At 41.5% G+C, this 23,453-nt stretch overlaps 1 protein-coding gene across 2 annotated transcripts in view; it reads right to left on the bottom strand.

The window, feature by feature from the left end:
* Window positions 1-23,453, bottom strand: part of ARHGEF39 (Rho guanine nucleotide exchange factor 39) — a 132,166-nt gene that overhangs the window by 59,815 nt on the left and 48,898 nt on the right. For both annotated transcript variants that reach the window (XR_010090860.1, XM_063453512.1), the window contains exons 5-6: window positions 10,434-10,552; window positions 3,660-3,730 (exon numbers count right to left, since the gene is read on the bottom strand). Coding sequence is in view for 1 of the 2 variants with exons in the window: in XM_063453512.1 (XP_063309582.1) it covers window positions 3,660-3,730; window positions 10,434-10,552 (190 nt within the window). In the remaining variant the exon portion in view is untranslated. The remainder of the gene's footprint in view (window positions 1-3,659; window positions 3,731-10,433; window positions 10,553-23,453) is intronic.

The raw sequence follows: 23,453 nt of genomic DNA, 5'->3' as shown, positions 1-23,453 counted from the left end.
ATTGCACTTATCCGCATTAAATGTTAGTTGCCACAGCTCTGACCATTTTTCAAATTTATCAAAATCATTTGCAATTTGGCTAATCCCTCCTGGAACATCAACCCTGTTGCAAATTTTATTATCGTCAGCAAGATCGTCAGAAATTCTGCAGCTGATCTGTAGCAATCAATCTTTTGTAAAAACTTTGGAATTAGAGCTATTGGTGGTAAAACATTGGCATCTAACACATCTTGATAGTCTAGAGCAGGGGTAGTCAACATTTGAAAAGCTACCGCCCACTATTGTATCTTTGTTTATGGTAAAATGTCCTTACCACACACCAGTGCCGCAGTAATTTAATAGCACAATTTAGTTTTGTTTGTTTTTTCATTTTCAAATATGTGCTTACATTTATAATTTTTTCCCTTTTTTTCTATTTTATATTCTACTTTTTTTTTCTATGTGTGTCTGTGAGGTGTGCTGTGTTTATGTGAGGGGCGCAGTGTGTGCGCGTGAGGGGCGCAGTGTGTGCGCGTGAGGGGCGCAGTGTGTGCGCGTGAGGGGCGCAGTGTGTGCGCGTGAGGGGCGCAGTGTGTGCGCGCGAGGGGCGCAGTGTGTGCGCGCGAGGGGCGCAGTGTGTGCGCGCGAGGGGCGCAGTGCGCGCGAGGGGCGCAGTGCGCGTGTGTGAAGGGTGCAGTGCTCGTGTGTGAAGGGTGCAGTGCGCGTGTGTGAAGGGTGCAGTGTGCGAGAAGAGCGTTGTGTGTGAGAAGGGTGCTGTGTATGTGTGTGTGAAGGATGCTTTGTGTGTGTGTGAAGGATGCTGTGTGTGTGTCAGAGGTTCTGTGTGTGTGTCAGAGGGGGGCGGTGTAGTGTGTGACGGGTGCATAGGGTCTATACTGTGTGTAGGTGGGTGAGAAGTGAAAGATCTATCTTAATGTCTCCCCTCCCTTCTTCATAGCTTTTACCAGGGAGGGGGGCATGGGTCGGCAGGGTAGATGAAAGAATCTCCCCTGTCGGCATTGGTACATGACCATCAAAGCCCACTGGGCGTTTCCTGCAGAACCCATCACTACCCACCTGAAATCCCAAACCGCCCACTAGTGGGCGGTAGGGACCAGGTTGACTACCCCTAGTCTAGAGTGTTGATGGAACCAGGACAGGCTACCTATCTGTTGTCCCTTGAGGTCATTAAATCAACCTCAGGCTCACCAAATCTCTTGTCCAAAAGAATCTTCAGTCAAGTAGCCAACAAACATTTGGTTGTTTGTAGAGAGCTCTACTAAGATCATTCGTGAAATAAAGAGTTTACCAAACCCTTTGTATGCAAATATCTTCAAACGATGCTTTTATGTCCAATGTCTAAGATATTGGCATACAATCTGGCGCACTGAAAACCACCCTGATCAGTAATAAAGATCCAACTGGAAGGGAATGATGAGTTTCTTTACATAAGGAACTTACTTTTCTCACCACTGAACTTTGTTAACCATGGTTTTGGAAAACACCATTCATTCCACCATTCATCAATAATGCTTGACTGCAGATGGCCTTCGCAAAAAAAAAAACAAAAAAAACACCCACCCCTGCCAATAAAACCCACACTTTTTTTCTCTGACGACTATAAATATAAAAAATAGTGCTGGTCTGTTCAGCTGAAGCTCCTGGAAAAGGGACATATCAGAGAATGCAGATATTTGTTTATGTCAAAAGATGACATGAAGCCTCAGTACTGAATGACCTGGGTCACTGAAGTGATTGTCTTCATGCTGAAATGATGAGAGAAAACACAAACATTTGCAAACTTTAAATTTATGATGGTCTGTTTGGAACCATATTTGTTTTTCCTACTAAAATATGCATCAGTCATCACTGAATTTCACCAAAGGCTCCCTCTCGCAGAACTGGATTGACTGGCAATAAAAAAAAAAAATTAGTAGTCCGCCCTGAAAGATCTTTTTTAACCAGGGATTCTGCTGATGCATCACAACTAAGCCTTTTTTGTGTATCCTCTTCACAGAACCATCATATGATTCTCTGGATATTACTACCGCCAGCCACATCTTCTGTTTGAAGCCCTAGCTATACGAGCCTTACACTGCAGAAGTCTGAAGTATCCTAGAGAGGTCTCGCCCCTTCACTCACAGACATCAAAAGGGAGTGGAAAATCCAATAAAGGATGAAAAGCAAAAGGAGTTTGACTTAAATAAACCTTTCAATTCTAAGCCCTACAGTAAACAGACAAGTTATGACCTTCTGTACTCTATCTGAAAAAAAGTTTAAGCTTGCCAGCAGATTGGTACTTCGACAGATGATAAAACTGGCTTGGAAGAATCAGAATTTTCAGAGCTAGAGTCCAAAACCATCCTCTTTCTTAAGAGTGGAGTTTGCTCTTGGGAAGAAGCAAGCCGAGCAACTTGCAAAGCTTTAGATTTTATATCTGCAAAATTCTCAGGCAGACTGGTTTGAATTCATGTCATAGATTTATCATGCCTCAAGTCAGGCTTTATAGCCGACTCTTCCAAGATTACACATTGTAATTTTTTTTTTATCCATCTGGCAGTGGCAGAGTGCAATTTGTACATGTTTAGTCTGAGCTGTGGCCCGACTGCGTATTTATTCAGGAATCCATGGTATGGACATCCTGCAATAAGAACATTTATCAAAACAGTAAAAGGGAAAAAAAAAAAAAAAAAAATTATTTCTGACCTTTAAGCTTCCCGTAGAGTCAAGGGCAGAGTGTTAACTTCTACAGCTTCACAGACCATAATTTGGCTGTGTGTAAGCTACAATTGGGCTTTAATAGTGTCAGGATCCCACGGGCGGCTGCGAAGGGAGGCTGCAGTCCGCTCGCGGCACTCACCCTCAAGCCGTCCGCGGTCCCCTTCCTGGTGTGCGCTCGGCGGGCGGCATCCTCCCAGCCACGGATGCCGCCTGCGTCTCCCTCTACGTCCCCCAGCGGTAGCATACATGACGCTGCACGCTGGGAGACCGCCCATTTTATTAAACGCCGGGGTCAGCCACCTGACCCGGCGTTAAAGGCACAGTGCCTCAATCACAGTGGGAGGTCTAGATATCTCCCACGTGTGATTGTTAATTCTGATTGGAAATTATCCAATCAGAATTAACCTATGGATTTAAATACTTACCTTTCCTTTTCCTCTCTGCCCTGTTGTGGTCTTTGCTTGCTAGTATTGCTACTGAACTTGTGTTTCTGGTTACGTACTCTCTGGCTTGTTTATCCGAATTTGTGACTTTCTCCTACCCTTTGACCTCGGCTTGTTTCTCGTTATTCTGTCTTCTGGTTCCCCTTACTCGGCTTGTCTCCTGACTATTCTTTGTGTGCTTAGACCGGCCACTCTAAGGTCTGGTACTGCACCTTTTCTGTGTGTGTGTGTTAGCGTGTTTGGTTCCCGGAATCGTGACAAATAGTAGCCACAGTCCCTCAAACAAAAATTGCTTTGCGCATGCTGAGCACTCTAATTTATATGTGGAATGAGTAATAACATTGTATCTGTAGTGTATATACCGATAAACCTCGCACACAGTACAGTAAGTAATATCATTGTATCTGTAGTGTACTAATGGAATCAGTAAACCGTACTGTATGTGTAAATGCTGATGGAACTGTATATAATTTAGGATCTTGCAGATTGTATGCAAAGGTTGGAATAAACACTCACAGATCAGCTTCTTTGTATCACTACTCCTGGGATGACTGTTTTCTGCTAAATCTCTTAGATAATGTTTGTATCTAAAATTAAAAACAAAGTTTGTAAAGAGTCATACGGTGATCGCAAAAGCATTTTAATACTTGCTAGATTCAATAAAACAGCATCTTTACATAAAGGACTAATGATTACAAGTGCCATTATATTCTAAAAGGTATTTCTTCTCTTATTGGCAGCTCTAAGTCAGTGTTTATTAATTACTGGATCAATGGTTCTATATCTAGCTCCCCTATAACTCTAAGCCAGTGTTTATTAACCCCTTAAGGACGGTGTTCTATGGGGACCCAGCTCTAAACGCTGGCGGGCGGCATAGAACGCCCAAGCCAACCTATGTACTTACCCGGTCGCCGGCGATCGCGGTGTAAGGGACTCACCTGGGAGCCCAGGGAGTCCCCCTCCAGGCCCCCATGGGCCATGTGATCACCAGATCCTTGCGAGGACCTCACGATCACATGGACGGCATGGCCGTCCATTGCAATGCCAGCAGGGGGAGTGCCTGTAATGACAGGTACTCCCCCTGCTGCCTGAAAAAGATAAAATAAAAGTTACAGTTTAAAATAAAATATATACTTAGATCATATATAATATATTTGATCTAAGTATATATACAGTTGGAAGAAAAAGTATGTGAACCCTTTGTAATGATATGGATTTCTGCACAAATTGGTCATAAAATGTGATCTGATCATCATCATCTAAGTCACAAAAATAGACAATCACAGTCAGCTTAAACTAATAACACACAAAGAATGAAATGTTGCCATGTTTTTATTGAACACACCATGTAAACATTCACAGTGCAGGTGGAAAAAGTATGTGAACCCCTAGACTAATGACATCTCCAAGAGCTAATTGGAGTGAGAGGTCAGCCAACTGGAGTCCAATCAATGAGATGAGATTGGAGGTGTTGGTTACAGCTGCCCTGCCCTATAAAAACACACACCAGTTCTGGGTTTGCTTTTCACAAGAAGCATTGCCTGATGTGAATGATGCCTCGCACAAAAGAGCTCTCAGAAGACCTACGATTAAGAATTGTTGACTTGCATAAAGCTGGAAAGGGTTATAAAAGTATCTCCAAAAGCCTTGCTGTTCATCAGTCCACGGTAAGACAAATTGTCTATAAATGGAGAAAGTTCAGCACTGCTGCTACTCTCCCTAGGAGTGGCCGTCCTGTAAAGATGACTGCAAGAGCACAGCGCAGACTGCTCAATGAGGTGAAGAAGAATCCTAGAGTGTCAGCTAAACACTTACAAAAGTCACTGGCAAATGCTAACATCCCTGTTAGCGAATCTACAATACGTAAAACACTAAACAAGAATGGATTTCATGGGAGGATACCACAGAGTAAGCCACTGCTGTCCAAACAAAACATTGCTGCACGTTTACAGTTTGCACAAGAGCACCTGTATGTTCTACAGCAGTACTGGCAAAATATTCTGTGGACAGATGAAACCAAAGTTGAGTTGTTTGGAAGAAACACACAACACTATGTGTGGCGAAAAAGAGACACAGCACACCAACATAAAAACCTCATCCCAACTGAAGTATGGTGGTGGGGGCATCATGGTTTGACGGATTGCCATGATCGAAGGAAAAATTAATTCCAAAGTTTATCAAGACATTTTGCAGGAGAACTTAAAGATGTCTACCAGCTGAAGCTCAACAGAAGATGGGTGTTGCAACAGGACAATGACCCAAAGCATAGAAGTAAATCAACAACAGAATGGCTTAAACAGAAGAAAATACGCCTTCTGAAGTGGCGCAGTCGGAGTCCTGGCCTCAACCCGATTGAGATGCTGTGGCATGACCTCAAGAAAGCGATTCACACCAGACATCCCAAGAATATTGCTGAACTGAAACAGTTCTGTAAAGAGGAATGGTCAAGAATTACTCCTGACCGTTGTGCACGTCTGATCTGCAACTACAGGAAACGTTTGGTTGAAGTTATTGCTGCCAAAGGAGGTTCAACCAGTTATTAAATCCAAGGGGTCACATACTTTTTCCACCTGCACTGTAAATGTTTACATGGTGTGTTCAATAAAAACATGGCAACATTTCATTCTTTGTGTGTTATTAGTTTAAGCAGACTGTGATTGTCTATTGTTGTGACTTATGCCTCGTTTCCACTGAGCGGATCGGTTCAGGTCGGTACAGTTTGGAAGGTTTAGAATGGACCAGCCCATTCTGGTGAGCGTTTCCACTGCAAGTCAGACCTTTCAGGGCCATGCAGGGTTTAGAAAAAATGCTCTTCCTGTCCACCAATCAATGGATTGTATAGTAGCTCCACCCTAACCGAACCGTTCCATTTCCTATGGCCCTACATCTGAAGCAGGACCCTGAATGGATCGGTACGGTTCGCTTGTATGGACTACTTTCATAATGGAAACACCCAAAATAGCGAACCGTACCGAACCGATCCACTCAGTGGAAACGAGGCATTAGATGATGATCAGATCACATTTTATGACCAATTTGTGCAGAAATCCATATCATTCCAAAGGGTTCACATACTTTTGCTTGCAACTGTATATACACACACACACACATACACTGTCTAAGTGTATTTTAATATTAATATATTTATAAATATATATTAATATCAAAATACACATACAATGATATTGAATATATAATTCTTATATATATATATATATATATATATATATATAATAAAATAAATATGTTAGTTAAAAAAAAAAAAAAAAAAATATATACATGTGTAAATTCGTTCTAACTATTTTAAAATTAATATACATTGATATAAAAATACATGTAGAACGAAATATATATATCTATATACATAAGTATACACACACACCAATATATATATACCAATCTTGACCCTAACTCCCCATCCAACTATCGTCCTATCTCGCTACTGGCTTTTGCATCCAAGATCCTTGAAAGAATTGTGTATGCGAGATTGACAGACTTCCTCGAGTCCAACTCTCTGCTAGACCTGCTTCAGTCTGGTTTCCGCGCTGAACACTCTGTGGAAACAGCACTGACCATAGTATCCAATGATCTACTCGCTGCAAAATCTCGTGGTCACTACTCTATCCTAATTGTCCTTGACCTGTCTGCGGCTTTTGACACCGTTATTATCAACAGCTTCTTCTCATCCTCTGCAATATCAGTCTTTAAGATATTGCTCTCTCCTGGTGCTCCTCCTACCTCTCCCAGCGCTCTTTCAGTGTTTCTTTCTCTGGCTCTGCTTCTTCTCCCCAACTTCTCTCTGTTGGTGTCCCCCAAGGTTCAGTCCTTGGTCCCCTACTGTTCTCCATCTATACTGCCTCCCTTGGTAAACTCATTAGCTCCTTTGGCTTCCAATATCATTTCTATGCAGATGACACGCAAATCTACCTGTCCTCTCCTGATCTCTCCCCGTCCCTCTTGACTAGTGTCTCTGACTGCCTCTCTGCTGTTTCTAACTGGATGGCTGCCCACTTCCTTAAACTAATCTTGACCAAAACTGAAATTCTGGTCTTTCCTCCCTCAAGTGTTGTTACTCCTGTGTCTGTCTCCCTCCAAGTCAACGGTGCTACCATCAGCTCCACTACGCAGGCTCGCTGCCTAGGTGTTCTCTGTGACTCCGACCTCTCCTTCAAGCCTCATGTTCAATCTATCACCAAATCCTGTCATTTCCATCTCACAAACATTGCGCGCATCCGCCCCTACTTAACGCCGGACGCGACTAAGGTGTTGGTCCATTCCACTGTCCTTTCTCGCCTTGACAACTTTAATCCGCTTCTCAGTGGTCTTACGTGCTCCCAACTTGCGCCGTTACAGTCCATAATGAATGCGGCGGCGAGGCTCATCTTCCTGTCCACCTGGACCTCCCATGCCTCATCCTTCTGTCAGTCCCTATATTGGCTTCCTATAAAATATAGAGCTCAATTTAAAATTCTGGTTCTTGCTTTCAAATCTCTGCATAATGCTGCTCCCACCTATCTATCCTCCTTTATACACAAGTAGGTACCGTCTAGGCCCTTACGATCTGCTGAAGACTTACGTCTATCTTCTGTCCGTACTCCCACCTCTGATGCGCGCCTTCAAGATTTCTCGAGGGCTGCACCGTTCCTGTGGAACTCGCTTCCCTCCTCCGTTAGATGCTCACCCAGTCTCCACTCCTTCAAAAAATTGTTAAAAACCCACTTCTTCATAAAAGCGTATCAATTAAACTGTTAATAGCTCCCAACTGATTCCTCATCTGCAACTGTCATTAGTCTAATACTATCCTTACCTTTTTGTGTCATTTTACCCCACTCCCTCTAGCATGTAAGCTCATTGAGCAGGGCCCTCAAACCCTCTGTTCCGGTGTGTCCAACTTGACTGGTTACAACTACATGTCTGTTCGTCCACCCATTGTAAAGCGCTGCGGAATTGGACGGCGCTCTATAAATATCATCATCATCATCATAATAATATACACACACACACACACACATAATAATTCTACGTATGTATTTATGTCATAATTTTACATAATTAGGTAATTTTATTAATTACAATTTGCGGGACCTGCCTGACAACCCAGGCCAAAAGTCCAGGGAATTTAATTTGCTAGTACTATATTTAACCTTGTAACTTTCCAAGACACCATAAAACCTGTACATGGGGGGTACTGTTTTACTTGGAAGACTTCGCTGAACACAAATATTAGTGTTTCAAAACAGTAAAATGTACTACGACGATATAGTCAGCGAAAGTAAATTTTTTTGCATTTTTCAGACGATATTGTTGTGATACGTTTTACTGTTTTGAAACACTAATATTTGTGTTCAGCATAGTCTCCCGAGTATAACAGTACCCCTCACGTACAAGTTTTATGGTGTTTTTAAACCTTACAGAGTCAAATATAAGGCTTGCGTTTGGTTTTTCACATTGAAATTCGCCAGCTTGGTTATGTTGCCCAGGAATGAAAATTAGTCACAAACACTGGCCAAAACTGGCATTCAAATTAGTTTTTGCATTTTTTCACACACAAAAATATTAACACCAACTTTGGCCAGTGTTTGTGACCAAGTGGCTACTAAAAAAGACTGGACATATCCCATTTGCAATACCTTGGGTTGTCTACTTTTGCAAATGGTATGCCATTGTGGGGGTATTCTTATTCCTGTGCTACCATACAGTCTCAAAGGCAACGTAACCAATCTGGCGAATTTCAATGTGAAAAAACTGAAAAATGAAACATGCTATATTTGACCCTGTAACTTCCCAAAACACCATAAAACCTGTACATAGGGGGTACTGTTTTACACGTGAGACATTGCTGATTACAAATATGTGTATTTTATTGCAGTAAAAGCAAAAAGTATTATGACATTCACAGTTAAATAGGTCACGTAGAACTAATTTTTTTTTAAAAAAACAAAATCTTATTTTCTCCCATTTTTTAAATATTTTATTTATATTAAATTATGTTTCATACCTAAATATTTGATGTTAAATGAAAGCCCTGTTTCCCCTGAATAAAATGATATATAAGTGTGGTTGCTCTTGATATGAAAGAGGCGAATTACGCCTGAAAAGACATATAGCGCAAATTCAAGTTTTTGTTTACGTTTTGTTTTGATCACAACGTGTACATTTGGCTCAGTCCTTAAGGGGTTAATTACTGAATCAATGGTTCTGTATCTATCCCTGTATAGCTCTAGGACTATGGCATTCCCTGGTGGACCGATGGCATGGACTGTGCAGAGGGGCCCCAGCAAGCACTTACTTACCTTCAGCTCCCCTGTCTAACTCTCGCGGCAAGCGTGCCGCGCGGAGCGTTGCCATGGTAACCTGTGGCAACGCTCTGACACCCGCGGGACTCGCGAAATTTACACTGGGGCGCTGAAGGGAGTTGTTGGGAAGGTAGTAAGCACTTAATGCGGGCCCCAGCAGGACCGTTGGGCTTTTAATCGGCCCGGCGGTCCTGCTATGTATGATCGGCAATATCGGTATCTTTATTGGCCGGTACCGATATTGCCGAAAATACCGAATATCGGCCGATCCCTAGTATCTAGCTCCCTTAGAGCTCTAAGCCAGTGTTTATTAATTACATGGTTCTGTATTTAGCTCCCCTATAGCTCTAAGCCAGTGTTTATTAAATCACTGGATCAATTGTTCTGTATCTAGCTCCCCTATAGCTATAAGCTAGTGTTTATTAATTACTGGATCAATGGTTCTGTATCTAGCTCCCCCTATAGCTCATATAGATTGCATATCACTATGTCAGTAGATGACTGCAATATTTACAGTGTTCACCATTTACTAGACAGCCAGACAATCTATAACTACTGAAGTAGACTAGTAGTGCTTGAAAAGTTAACAAGCAGAATGTAAACTATAAAGTATACACATTGCTAGGTCACTTTATCTCCACTCCTAGAGAACTAGAGAAATGTTTACACACCGATAGGTTAGAGACACACTAATATAGAACAAGAGTTTACATATTGCTAGATCATCAGATAATTACAACTACATAGAGCAGTGGTTCCCCATCCAGTCCTCAAGTACCCACTAGTAGTCCAGGATTTAGTTGTGTCTAAAGTGTTTAGAAAAAAAACATACCACTTTAGACACAACATGGTAATTCCTAAATCCTGGACTGGTCGGAGGTACTTGAGAACTGGGTTGGGAACCCCTGAGATAAAGTCCATACTATGCTAGGTCAATCGATATCCCCTAATATAGGACTAGTTAGGACACCATTACTAAACACTGCATACACACCGTAACAGTCTGAGCAGAGGAAGCTCTAGTAATTGCTCCAGACTCCTTGCATGGAATTCTGGACGGGATTCTTGAAGCTTTTTGAAACGTGCAAACAATTTATTCTTCTTTGTCTGAGTCTTGACACAAAAGTGAGATATCAAATTAAATGTGCACTTCAGATTGCTGATGACACATTCATTTTAAAAAAAATAGAAAACACATGAAAATATAGGCAAAGTGTTATTAAAAAAAAAAAAAAAAAAAAAAAAAAAGACACTGACAATTAAAGTTAATGCATTTGCTGGATATTCCCAAGCTCTGTAGACCCTGCAATGAGCTTTGATCATGCTACAAAAACTCAGCCAATCATGACACTAGGGACACTAGAGTCACCAAAACAACTTTAGCTTAATGAAGCATTTGGGTATATAGGTCATACCTCTGAAGTCTCACTGCCCAATTATTTGCCATTTAGGCGTTAAAGGGAAACTATAATGCCAGGCAAACAAACTATAGCTTCCCCCTCCGCTAAAAACCCTGTCACTTACCTGGGTCCAGCGCATCCACTGTGCTTTCCCTTTGGGACACTCAAAAAAAGCCTTGCTGCAAAAAGCGGTTGAATTTTTTAGAACCAAGTGTCACTGTTCCTCGGCGCTGGCTTGGGTATGCCTTCTCTCCTCCCGTGCCAACATGCGCCATGCTCGCATTAGGATTTCCGCATATACAATGCTTTCCTATGGGGATTCCGGTGAAGCTGAAAGCCCTCATTCATAGCATGAGGGCGTCAGGGGACCAAAAGTCGCCTAACAATCCAGCAGTCCCTCTAGTGGCTGTCTGGTAGACAACTAGTAGAGGAGTTAAATAAAGGTAATTTTACAACATGACAGGAGGCTTCCTATTTTGCATTAAACTCTCTTTACTAACTTCATAGAAGTAAAGAAAAGTGAAAACAATAACCAGTCAAAATACAATAGGAAGTATAATATCCACAGTGAATAGGCTCTTCCTCCTCGCTTTGCTGCTCCATCGGCAGACAGGTCAGAGTTTTTGGCTCTTCCCTTTACTCATTTAATTATTGCGATCTATAGTACTGTATTGTATTATTTATATTTATTGTATCATTTCTATTACTATTATTAGGATTGTATTACTCCTGTTTTCCTTCCTACTTATTGTGGTTATTTCCCACTTTATATACAGTCTCTTTCAGTCTTAGGGGACTCTCTCCCCTACCTGCCTATCTGCCCCTGCACTCTGGGGCTTACCGTGCTGTAATTTCCCTGCGGGCAATATCTCAGAACGTCCGGCGGTTTCTGCCGACGGATCGTTTCCTCCTGTCACTAGGGGTAACTCTCACCCCCTCCACGCCCAACCTCTCCCTCGCGGCTACACTGCCGCACTTTCCAGAGCCCGGAACGCCCGGGTCTCATCCTCAGCTCCAGCGGTGGCCATCTTGGATCTCACAGCTCGCGAGACTCGCGGACGCCATCTTAGGAGTCCCACGAGCACCGCGTTTTTTTCCTGACACCCGGTCCTCTGTCTTAGAGCTCCCTGCTAGTTCTATCCAGCTTCAAGGCAAAGGTCCATCAGGTCAGTCTAACCTGCAGTCTGCACTATAGGGTTTACTACCCTGTGCATTTGGGCCCCTTGTATTTGTGCTGCTTATGTGTGACTTGTGCCACCTTTGAGTGTCTGGGTGAGGCCCAGAAAAACAAAATCCCAATATATCTATCTATCTATCTATCTCATACCCTGCTGAGGTAAATGGTACTGCTGGTACAAGGTGCATCGCTCTTTTTTCTACACCCTGCTGGAGTATTATAGTACTGCTGGTACTACTGCACGAATCAATACAGACCCTGCTGGGGTTTTTACTAGTACTATTACACTAACACTATACCCTGCTGGGGTTATACTGGTACTGCTGGTACCATCACTCTATTGTGATTAAAGCTACAGTCTGACCTCTCGCCCATCACACGCCCTGTGCCACTATATATATTGCCAGTCCTGCTCCAAAACTTATACAATGGAAGCATCCCAAAACACTGCTGACTTCCAGGCAATAATTAATGAGGCCATTGCCGCATCTATGGAGAAAGCCCTCTCCAAGGTTATGACGGCGACCGACAATCAGAAAAAGCCCTCAAAAGTCCAGCACTATGACTGATTCTGAGGCTACAGAACCACGCACAAGTAAAGAAACCCTTTCTGGCAAACACCACTGGAATCTGCGTTATACTACTCCAGAGGAGCAGACAGAGGTCATGGACCATGTGGTCGTGGCAGAGCATGCTTCCCCGCAGGTAAGCAAACATTTAACTCAAGTCTTCCTTCCTCATCACACTGCTGGCCGCATTGCTCTGTTCTTTCAGACCTGGACCACCATCTCCGCAGACGCGTGGATTCTCCAGACGGTGTGAGAGAAAGCCATGCACAAAGGATTTTAAAAGTCTGGGGACAGTCTTAAGGGGGAATCTTCAAACAAAGTCTCAATATGTCCCAAGACAGTTCTTAAAGGGCCAGCACGGTCCAATACAAGTTCATAAGCCCCAATGCTGTTTTTAACCCCTTAAGGATCAAACTTCTGGAATAAAAGGGAATCATGACATGTCACACGTCATGTGTCCTTAAGGGGTTAAAGTGTCCAATCTCTCAGGGGCCATAGTCCCAAGGCATGAGGCTGGCAATCAGTCCCCTCCAAAAACCAGTGGCGAGGTCGCTTTCGCCACAGTGGCTGGACAGCATGGAGGCATGGAACGGGTGTGCCATCTTCTGGAACACGCCCGATGTAGTACTGGAGTCAGACGCCAGCCTCTGGGGTTAGGGTGCAACGAGCAATGGCGTCTCGACTTCACAGGAACTCCTCGCGGGATCCTTCGCCATTCGCAGTCTGGCGAGGGACAAATCGGACTGCTGCATTCTCCTCAGGATGGACAACGTCTCCACAGTTTGCTACATCAACTGCCTGGGCGGAGCTTGTTCCTGGCTCCTGTCGGAGATAACGAAGGAGATCTTCGACTTCTGCCTGCCGCGCAACATCTCCCTCAAGGCGGAATATCTACCGGGGGAGACGAATCTCACAGCAGATTGTTTTTCTCGACACTGGCTGGAAGGCAGCGACTGGAGACTGGATCCCCAGATCTTCCACTGCCTCTCGGAACGGAGGGGCCCCTTTCATCTGGACCTGTTTGTGTCACGCAACAACAGGCAGACGCAAGACTACTTCAGCTGGCTCCCGGGCTCGGAGAGCAGTGCAGTAGATGCTTTTCTCCAACCATGGCCGACCACGGGAGCGTATGCTTTTCCCCCCTTCGCTATGATAGCGAGAACGATTCAGTACCTGAGGAATACACGTGTGTCTACTTCTCATCGCTCCCCTATGGCGAAGCCAACCCTGGTTCCCGGACCTCCCAGCATTGTCTTGCGCGGATCCCCTCCTATTGCCGTCCCATCCGATGCTCCTCAAAGATCTGAAAGGGAACCCTCATCCTCTAATCCTGGACGATCGACTCACCTTGGACTCTTTCCGGTGCCTGGCAGGTTGGTGAGCTATCGCAGGCTGCTAGGGACCTTCTATGGGATTCCTGGGCACCAGGAACCAGACGATGTTACCTATCAGCTTGGAATTCCTGGTCCGCTTGGTGTGTGGAACGGAACCTCAATTCATTTACTGCCCCTATACCTTCCATTCTGAATTTCCTATCCTATCTGTTCTCCACGGGTCGTTCCTACCGGCCTTTTAACATTGTGCGTTTCGTGATTTTGGCGGCACACGTTCCTATTCTAGGGATCCCCGTGGGAAAGGATCCGCTGGATACTCACGTTTATGGGACGTCGACGTGGTCCTGCGTTTTTTGAGAAACTGGCCTGCTAACGACAGGATCTCTTCGACAGCTCTCAGCTAAGCTCACGGTCCTTCTTTGCCTTGTTTCTTTCCGTAGGGTTTCGATGTTCGGGCCTTCGACATAGATGCTTTTTTGGTATCTCCGGAGGGAGTTACCTTTCGGGTATCATGGCGTACGAAATCAGACTCCACATCGGTTTTCTACCCCTTTTTCGTTACCGACCCTCAACTATGCGTCATTTCTACTTTACGACGGTACGTAGAGGTTACATCCCCGTTACGGGCCTCCGCTTCGGGACAACTATTAGTGTCTTACATAGTTACATAGTTAGATAGCTGAAAAGAGACTTGCGTCCATCAAGTTCAGCCTTCCTCACACCTGTTTTTTGCTGTTGATCCAAAAGAGAAAAAAAAGAAAAAAAAAAAAAACCCCAGTTTGAAGCACAATTTTGCAACAAGCTAGGACAAAAAATTCCTTATTGACCCCAGAATGGCAGTCAGATTTATCCTTGAATCAAGCAGTTATTACCCTACATTGAAAGATTATATCCTTGAATATTCTGTCTTTCCAAGTATGCATCTAGTAGCTGTTTGAACATCTGTATGGACTCTGATAAAACCACTTCTTCAGGCAGAGAATTCCACATCCTGATTGTTCTTACAGTAAAAAAACCTTTCCTTTGCCTTAGACGAAATCTTCTTTCTTCCAGTCTAAACGCATGGCCTCGTGTCCTATGTAAAGTCCGGTTTGTGAATAGATTTCCACACAATGGTTTGTATTGGCCCCGAATATATTTGTATAATGTTATCATATCCCCTCTCAGGCGACGTTTTTCTAAACTAAATAGGTTTAAATTTGTTAACCTTTCTTCATAGCTGATATGTTCCATTCCTTTTATTAATTTTGTAGCCCGCCTCTGCACTTTTTCTAGTGCCATGATATCCTTCTTTAGAACAGGTGCCCAAAATTGCACAGCATATTCAATATGTGGTCTTACCAGTGATTTATAGAGAGGCAAAATGATATTCTCGTCCCGAGAATGAATGCCCTTTTTCATGCATGACAATACCTTACTGGCCTTGGCCACTGCTGATTGACATTGCACATTGTTGCATAGTTTGTTGTCTATAACAATTCCCAAGTCCTTTTCGTGTGTTGTTATCCCTAATTCGCTTCCATTAAGGGTATACGTTGCTTGTGTATTCTTTACGCCGAAGTGCATAACTTTGCATTTTTCAACATTAAATTTCATCTGCCATTTGAGTGCCCAGTCCTCCAGTCTATCTAAATCCTTCTGCAGCAAAGTAATATCTTGCTCACATTGTATTATTTTACAAAGTTTTGTGTCATCTGCAAACACTGAAACATGACTTTCAATGCTGTCTTCAAGATCATTTATAAAAATGTTAAATAGAAGGGGTCCCAGAACAGACCCCTGAGGGACACCACTTGCCACCTCTGTCCAGCTTGAAAATTTACCATTAACGACAACTCTTTGTATTCTGTTTTTAAGCCAATGTTCTACCCAAGAACAAGCATTTTCATCGAGACCGATTTCCTTGAGTTTGAACACTAATCTTTTGTGTGGAACTGTATCAAATGCCTTGGCAAAATCCAAATAGATCACATCCACTGCAACACCCTGATCTATACTTCTACTTACTTCTTCGTAGAACGCAATCAAGTTAGTTTGACATGACCTGTGCTTCATAAAACCGTGCTGATTTTTGCTGATAACCATATTCTTCTCAAGGAATTCTTGAATATTATCCCTTAATAACCTTTCAAATATTTTACCAGCCACAGAAGTTAAGCTCACAGGTCTATAATTTCCAGGCAAGGATTTTGAACCCTTTTTGAATATAGGAACCACATCTGCCTTCCTCCAATCCTCCGGAACACTTCCTGAAAGAAAAGAATCTTGAAAGATTAAAAACAGAGGTTCACTTATTTCTACACTTAGTTCCTTAAGTACACGTGGATGGATACCGTCAGGCCCTGGAGCTTTGTTTATATTAACTTTCTTTAGTTGCTGCAGCACATTGTCTTGAGTTAACCAATTACAATTATTCTGCAAGTTTTTAGTAGCAATCATTTGCACATCTATTGCCATGGGTTCTTCTTTAATATATACGGAGGAGAAATAGTTATTTAGAATTCCTGCCTTTTCTTGGTCTTCATTAACTAACACCCCCGTTTCAGTTTTAAGTGTACCTATACTTTCATTTTTGGGTTTTTTGGAATTTATGTACTTAAAAAATGCTTTGGGGTTGGTTTTGCTCTCTTTAGCTATCATTTTTTCATTTTGAAGTTTAGCAAGTTTAATTGCCTTTTTGCACGCATTATTTGCTTTCTTATATCTTTTATAAGATGCATCTGATTTGTCTGATTTAAATGCTTTAAATGCCCTTTTCTTATTTTTAATCTCTTGTTTTACTTCTCTACTAAGCCACATTGGTTTTAATTTGTTTCTTTTATACTTATTTCCCAATGGTACATACTGAGAAATGTACCTTTCTAATATTTGTTGGAAGATGATCCATTTATCCTCAGTGTTCTTTTCACTAAAGAGTTTATGCCAGTCAATATATTGTAAAGCTTCCCTTATCTTATTGAAATTGGCCTTTTTAAAATTATATGTTTTAGTATACCCCATGTGCTTTTGTTTTTTTGAGTTAGACCGCACGTTCCCGTCTTGGTCACTACACTCTCACCAGATGGATAGGATGGATTTTATCTCTGGCGGGTGTAGACGCAGCGTTCGGGGCTCACTCTGTTCGCGGGACGGCGGCTTCCTCTGCCTTCTCATTGGATATCCTCCGCTCCACGGATTGGTCGCAGGAATCCACTTTTCGGACATTCTATTTCCATCCAAGTTCTGGTGCGGCCTCTTGTCTCTTCTGAATCAGCATTTAAAAATGCAAAATAGGAAGCCTCCTAATAATCTGGAGGATAGTATTTTCCCACCCTCACTCCCGCCCAAGGGAAGAGGGGGTCCTTGGGAGAATTTTCTCCTTACCAGTATCTGTTCTACTTTGACTCTACCATTGTTTGCCTTATGTATGTTTGGGATGTTTTAGAATACGTTAGTTTTCTAGCCTTTAACCCCTTAAGGACACATGACATGTGTGACATGTCATGATTCCCTTTTATTCCAGAAGTTTGGTCCTTAAGGGGTTAATATGTTGTAATGTAGACAGCCCTAGCAAGTCTATGGGGGACATCTATTGTAGTAATTGATGGGTTACTACTGTTGCTTTACTCAGTCTCAAGACCGGTGCCTAACCTATTTCACGTTCTCTTTTCAGTCTAAAGTCGTGGAGTTACGGTTCGTTTTCAGGCTGGACCCGTTTGGACCATCATTCATTCCATGAGGATTTCGTATAGTTGGATTGTCACCCGTTGGTGCGCGTTGCCGGATGTTATGGTTTTGAACTTTATTCACTGTGGATATTATACTTCCTATTGCATTTTGATTGATTATTATTTTCACTTTTCTTTGCTGCTATGGAGTTAGTAAAGAGAGTTTAATGCAAAATACTCGCCTTCTGTCATTACTAAAATTAAGATTATTAGTACACTAAAGCTAGCATAATCTTCAATTAATGCAGTTATATAAAAAAAAAAAAAAAAAAAAATGACCACCGTTGCAGGGTTAAGGGCTGGGACACTGCACCCAGACCACTTCAAGGAGCTGTAGTGGTCTGGTTGCCTACAGTGTACCTTTAAAATCACTTCTGTTTCTGATTAGGTGTTTATGTAGCCCTAGCCACACCTCCCCTGGCAGTGACTGACACAGTCGGCATGAAAAAAATAAAATCATTTTTTTTTTATTCATCAAATGTTACTTACTTTAAAGGTTTTTATCTCCTGCTCTGTAAATTGAGCTTTAAAATCACACACGCAGGAGGCTCATGCAGGGTCGAGCTAATTACAGAGCAGGAGATAAGAAATTCTTAAACAGCATTTGCAATATAGGAAGTGTAAACATTAGATGACTCTTTAAAGGAAGTGTTTAGGAAGGAGGTGCAAGTCACATGCAGGGGAGGTGTGACTAGGATGCATAAACTAAAGTGTTTTAACTACTAAATGGCAGATAATTGTGCAGTGAGACTGCATGAGCATAATCTATACTCCAAAACTCTTCATTAAGCTAAAGTTGTTTTGGCAACTATAGGGTACTTTTAGCTTTCTACAGCACTGCTCAGCTTTGACATTCCAGGCAACTAAACAAGTTAAGCTTAAATTAAAGCGGATAAGCTGAAATATCTGTGGTTAGTTTCTTTTCTTTCAATTCTGAGTAGTTTTACTGCAGTCTTGTAAAATGTTTTGCTGTTTTCTTTTTTTTTTTTTTTTTTAAATCTTTATTTTTTTCCCTTTCAGTTGTTTTAAACATTTAACAAATTGCAATACTTCTGTTAGTAATTTGTACTTCTATAGTCAATATTCAATTCATACAAATTCTACATATAAAATGAAGGCCTCTTTAAGATATAAGATTTAACATTACGTAACTAATAGTACATATATTATACAAATTTGCAATATAACAAGACAACATTGCAGCAAAATAGGAAATTTTGAAAATTCTCCTTAAGTAGGGTAGGAGGAGCTTTAGATATGGCTTACATATTTTCAAAGGTATACATAGTTGGTTGGTATCACTTCCAATCAATAAAGATTTACTTATCTAGTAAAACAGATACCTTTTTACTTAATTTTTGTTTACTCAACATCAACTCCATTTTTATCTGAAACTCGAGTTGTTTTTTTACTTTCTTCCAAGGGACCTCTAAATCTTTTTTCCACCATCTCGCAACAACTATTTTAACAGCTAAAAAAAAAGATGTATAAGAATTGCTTTTAATTCATACGCCATAGGTGGCCAATTTAAATGTAACAAAACGACCTCTGGGGAAATTTTCAACTCGAGTTTTAGATCTTTAGATATAAACTTTTGTGTTGTCAACCAAAGATTTCTTAGTTTGTGACAATCCCACCAAATATGTCTAAAATTACATATCTACATCTCCAGCAAACAGGATTAGTTGAGGGATATATTTTATTTAATTTATCCGGCACCAAGTGCCATCTGTTTAGGACTTTAAAGTGTGTTTCTAACAAATTTAGTGAATGTATATTCTTCATAATGTCCATCATTGAAGAACCCCATTGTTTCATATTGATATCGATGTTTAGTCTTTTTTCCATACAGATATAGCTGTTGGATTTATATCCTTGGCACTTGCTTTGCTCAGTATTAAGGCTTTAGAAAGTGGTTTATTGATTTTTTTTGAAGTAAATAGTAAATCAATCAGATTACTCAAATTAGATTTTGATGTAATTAGATGTGTAGTCATATAACTTTTAAGTCTTAAAAAATTAAACACCTCCCTAGATGGAAGGTTATATGCACATGTTAGTTGAGCGAAAGTTTTGATTGTTCCTTCTGTCAATAAATTTTCTAAATCGTAATATCCCTAATTTTTTCCAATTATTGAGGTTTAAGTCTTCTACTTGATTTTCCACAGTATTTAATTCCAAATAACTCAGAACTTTTTTTCAATATTTAATGCTTTCTTTATTTTGAACCAATTGTTTAATAACGGAGTCAAAATAACATTAGGATAATCTTTTTTAGAGGTTTTATCTATATTCCAGATTAAGCAATCCAAACTAGAAACTTCCCCTGCCCTCATTTCCATCTTATACCATCCTTCATTTTTATTTTCTTCTACTTGCATTCTATAAATATGTAAGATTGTGGCTTCTTTAAAGTTGTTCATTATTAATGGATAAGCAAGTCCCCCCTTATTTAGTTTTTGTGCTAATATTGACTGCTTTAATCTTGACTGCTTTAATCTTGGCTTCTTACCTTTCCAGATATATTGAGTAAAACTTTTTTGTATTAACTCAAGCCAATGAATCGGAATATGAAGAGGTAGCATTTATGTGTTGCTGTTTTCAGCAGTGTAACCCAGCCTCCTTAGTCACCCACTCTCAAATTTCAACATGTTCCTGATTTCCAGTCCCAGATTTTATTTCAGACATTTGTCCCAGGGAAGAGTACATCCCTAGTGTACTGCCACCATAAGTCAGAAAAAAAAATAAAAAATAATAATATATATATATATATATATATATGCGCAACATCACCAAAAAACAATGGTGGTGAAAAAAGCACTATATATATATATATATATATGGAAAAGTCTTCAAAACGTGGGTGCCATCCCTTACTGGTGTGTGCGCATCATGACTACTTACATTATTCCAATACACCACACTGTCTACTGGTTAAAAAATGTAATTTCAAACAGTATTTACTTAACATAAATTCTATTTTCTTTAGTATAGTGGCAGTACTGCAACAAGTAGGTAGCTACCTCCTTAAGTGGACAAGATGCTCTACAAATTCAAATAATTAAATTCCCTCCTCCTGCCTACAAAAAGGCCATACCTCCAAGTTATCCCCAGTTATCTAAATAACCACGCGGAGACCAATCAACTGCAAAATTAATTTATTCTCCAATGGGAGGGAAACATGCAGTACTGCTACTATAATAAGGATAATAGAATTTACGGTAAGTAAAATTACTGTTTTTCCTGTCGTAAATGGCAGTACTGCAACAAGTGGGCTATAGCAAGATCTGTTAAAAGCAATGGGAGGGAAATCAATAGGCCACCGCCTAGAGCACCATTCGCCCAAAAGCAGCTTCCGAGGCAGAGAATATATGCAGCCTGTAATGTTTTATGAAAGTATGAAGGGAACACCAAGTCACAGCTTTACATATATCTTCCGGAGATGCTGAAGATCGCTCAGCCCATGAGGTTGCCATCGCTCTGGTAGAGTGAGCCTTGACCGGTAACGGAAGAGAGATTACTGACCTTATAAGCCAGTTTGATAGCTTTAATAAGCCATCTAGCGATAGTTGGTCTAGAAGCCTCTTCACCTTTAAAAGCACCTTGCAAGTTGATAAATGATCAGATTTTCTATCAGGAGCTGATCGGAGTAGATAATATTCTAACACTCGCTTAACATCCATTTGTGTGTGCCATTTCTTCTCATTGTCAGAAGATTGAGCTTGGCAGAAGATAGATAGATTGGCAGAAGATAGGCTGATTAAAGTTTCTTCTGGAGAGAACTTTAGGTTTATAAAAAAAAAAAAAAAAAAAAAAAAAAAAAAGGGTTTCGGATGCAAAACCACTTTGTCCTGGTGAAAAAAACGTAAATTCAGAGGAAGATGACAGTGCTTGTAATTTAACTCTTCTAGCCTAGGTAACCACCACCAAAAATGCTGTTTTGAGGGATAAAATCTTTAACAGTTGTGGCAAAACTAACCTCGCCACTGGGCATTGGAGAAGCCTGTTTGCCCGCCTCCTGCCTATGGCCCCTGGGAGATTAAATGGCCTGGGCCCCTTTAAATATTGCATTTATTATGCTGCTGCTGGCCCTTTAAGAACCATCTGGGGACATACTGTGACTTTTGGGAACAATTCCCCTTTAAGACTATGGCCCCTGGAAGATATTGCCTGTATTGACTATTTTAGCAGATTGGATTTTAAAAGACTTGCTGCCCCTTTAAATTGTATTAGAGCAGTTCTGCAGCTTTAAATTGGCACTTTGGATGCAGCCGAAGGGCCGAAGTAGTCACCATTCGACAAACGAACACGTTCCGGCGGCCATCTTTGTTCATTCGAACGAGGTATGTGTAGCCAAATCCATGGAACTGAAATCGCTACACATTTCAAACGAACACCGCTGACCCTTACCTTCTCCTACACTCCGTTTTCAGCTGCAGAGACTAAGTCCCGTTCGGCAGTTTGAACTCACTGCTATACTAAGCTAAATGCACGAATGGCCCCATTCGTGCATTTGAATGGGACTTAGTAATTTTCTGCTTGACCTCAAAACGAAGTGTCGTCTCGTTATTGGGGGAATTGGATTGTATGCTGACTGCCAGGAGTGTAAGCTGATTGTATGCTTGTCCTGTTCAGCTGTTTACAGCATTTATATGCTTGAGAGCATTCATATGCTTCTCCGGTTCTGTGGTTGTGGTGTCTGCTGCAGTGCTTGAAGTCCTCAGGAAGCACTAGGAGCATCCTTCAACGGAGGTACCCAATCGGGGTGCCCGTCGATCCGTTACAACAGTATAGCATCCAATGGTTCAAAAGGAGGACTGCACATTGCCTTGAGGACAACCGACAAATCCCATGTTGGAAAAGAAGAGAGCCTTGTGGGACGTTTGAGAAAACCAGCTTTAAAAAATAATCTACGAATGAGCCTGTTGGATGCCAAATCTTGAAACAGGAAATGGGCGAGGGTTGAAAATTGTACTTTAACCCCTTAAGGACACATGACATGTGGAACATGTCATGATTCCCTTTTATTCCAGATGTTTGGTCCTTAAGGGGTTACAGAGTAGACCAGCAGAGAAACAGTCTTGCAAAAATGAAAGGATACATGGAATAGATGGATAAAAAAAGAGACATCCCTTTTGTAAACACCATTGCAGGAATATATGCAAGATCCTAAGGTAAATTCTGTTAGTGGATCTGCAAGTGTAGGACAGGAGAACATCACTAATACGGTCAGACACGCCTCGGTCTTTAACCCCTTAAGGGCCAAACGTCTGGAATAAAAGGAAATCATGACATGTTCCACATGTCATGTGTCCATAAGGGGTTAAGGATCATCCATGCAGCAACCATGCAGTCAATCGGAACATCCTGATGGTCTCTACTGGGAGATCTTGGTTTTCCAGAAGGTCGTTCAAACAAGGGAGTTCCAAACGAGCTATTGCCATCAGTTCGATCTCTGAGAACCAGCTCCTGTTTAGCCAAAAAGGGAAAATTGCCAAGATCCTGGCTCTGTCTGACCTTATTTTCTGAACAATGTGGGGAATCATTGCTACTGGAGGGAAAGATACGCCATGCTGAACTTCAGGATGTAAACAAATGGAAGCAAATTTCTGGATGGAAGCAAATTTCTGGACCTTCGCATTCCTTCATGTGGCCATGAGATTGAGATCTGGTAGACCAAAACACTTGACTAGCTTTGCAAAGACGAGAGGGTGAAGAGACCATTCTGACTGCGTCCAGCGTTGTCTGCTTAGATCTTCTGCGATTATATGGTCAGATCCTTTGATGTACATTGCAGAGATTGATTCTAAATTTTCAGGAGATCAAC

Source organism: Pelobates fuscus, chromosome 5 (genome assembly GCF_036172605.1).
Source record: "Pelobates fuscus isolate aPelFus1 chromosome 5, aPelFus1.pri, whole genome shotgun sequence".
Lineage (NCBI taxonomy): Eukaryota > Metazoa > Chordata > Amphibia > Anura > Pelobatidae > Pelobates > Pelobates fuscus.
This window is presented reverse-complemented; position numbering and strand designations above follow the sequence as displayed.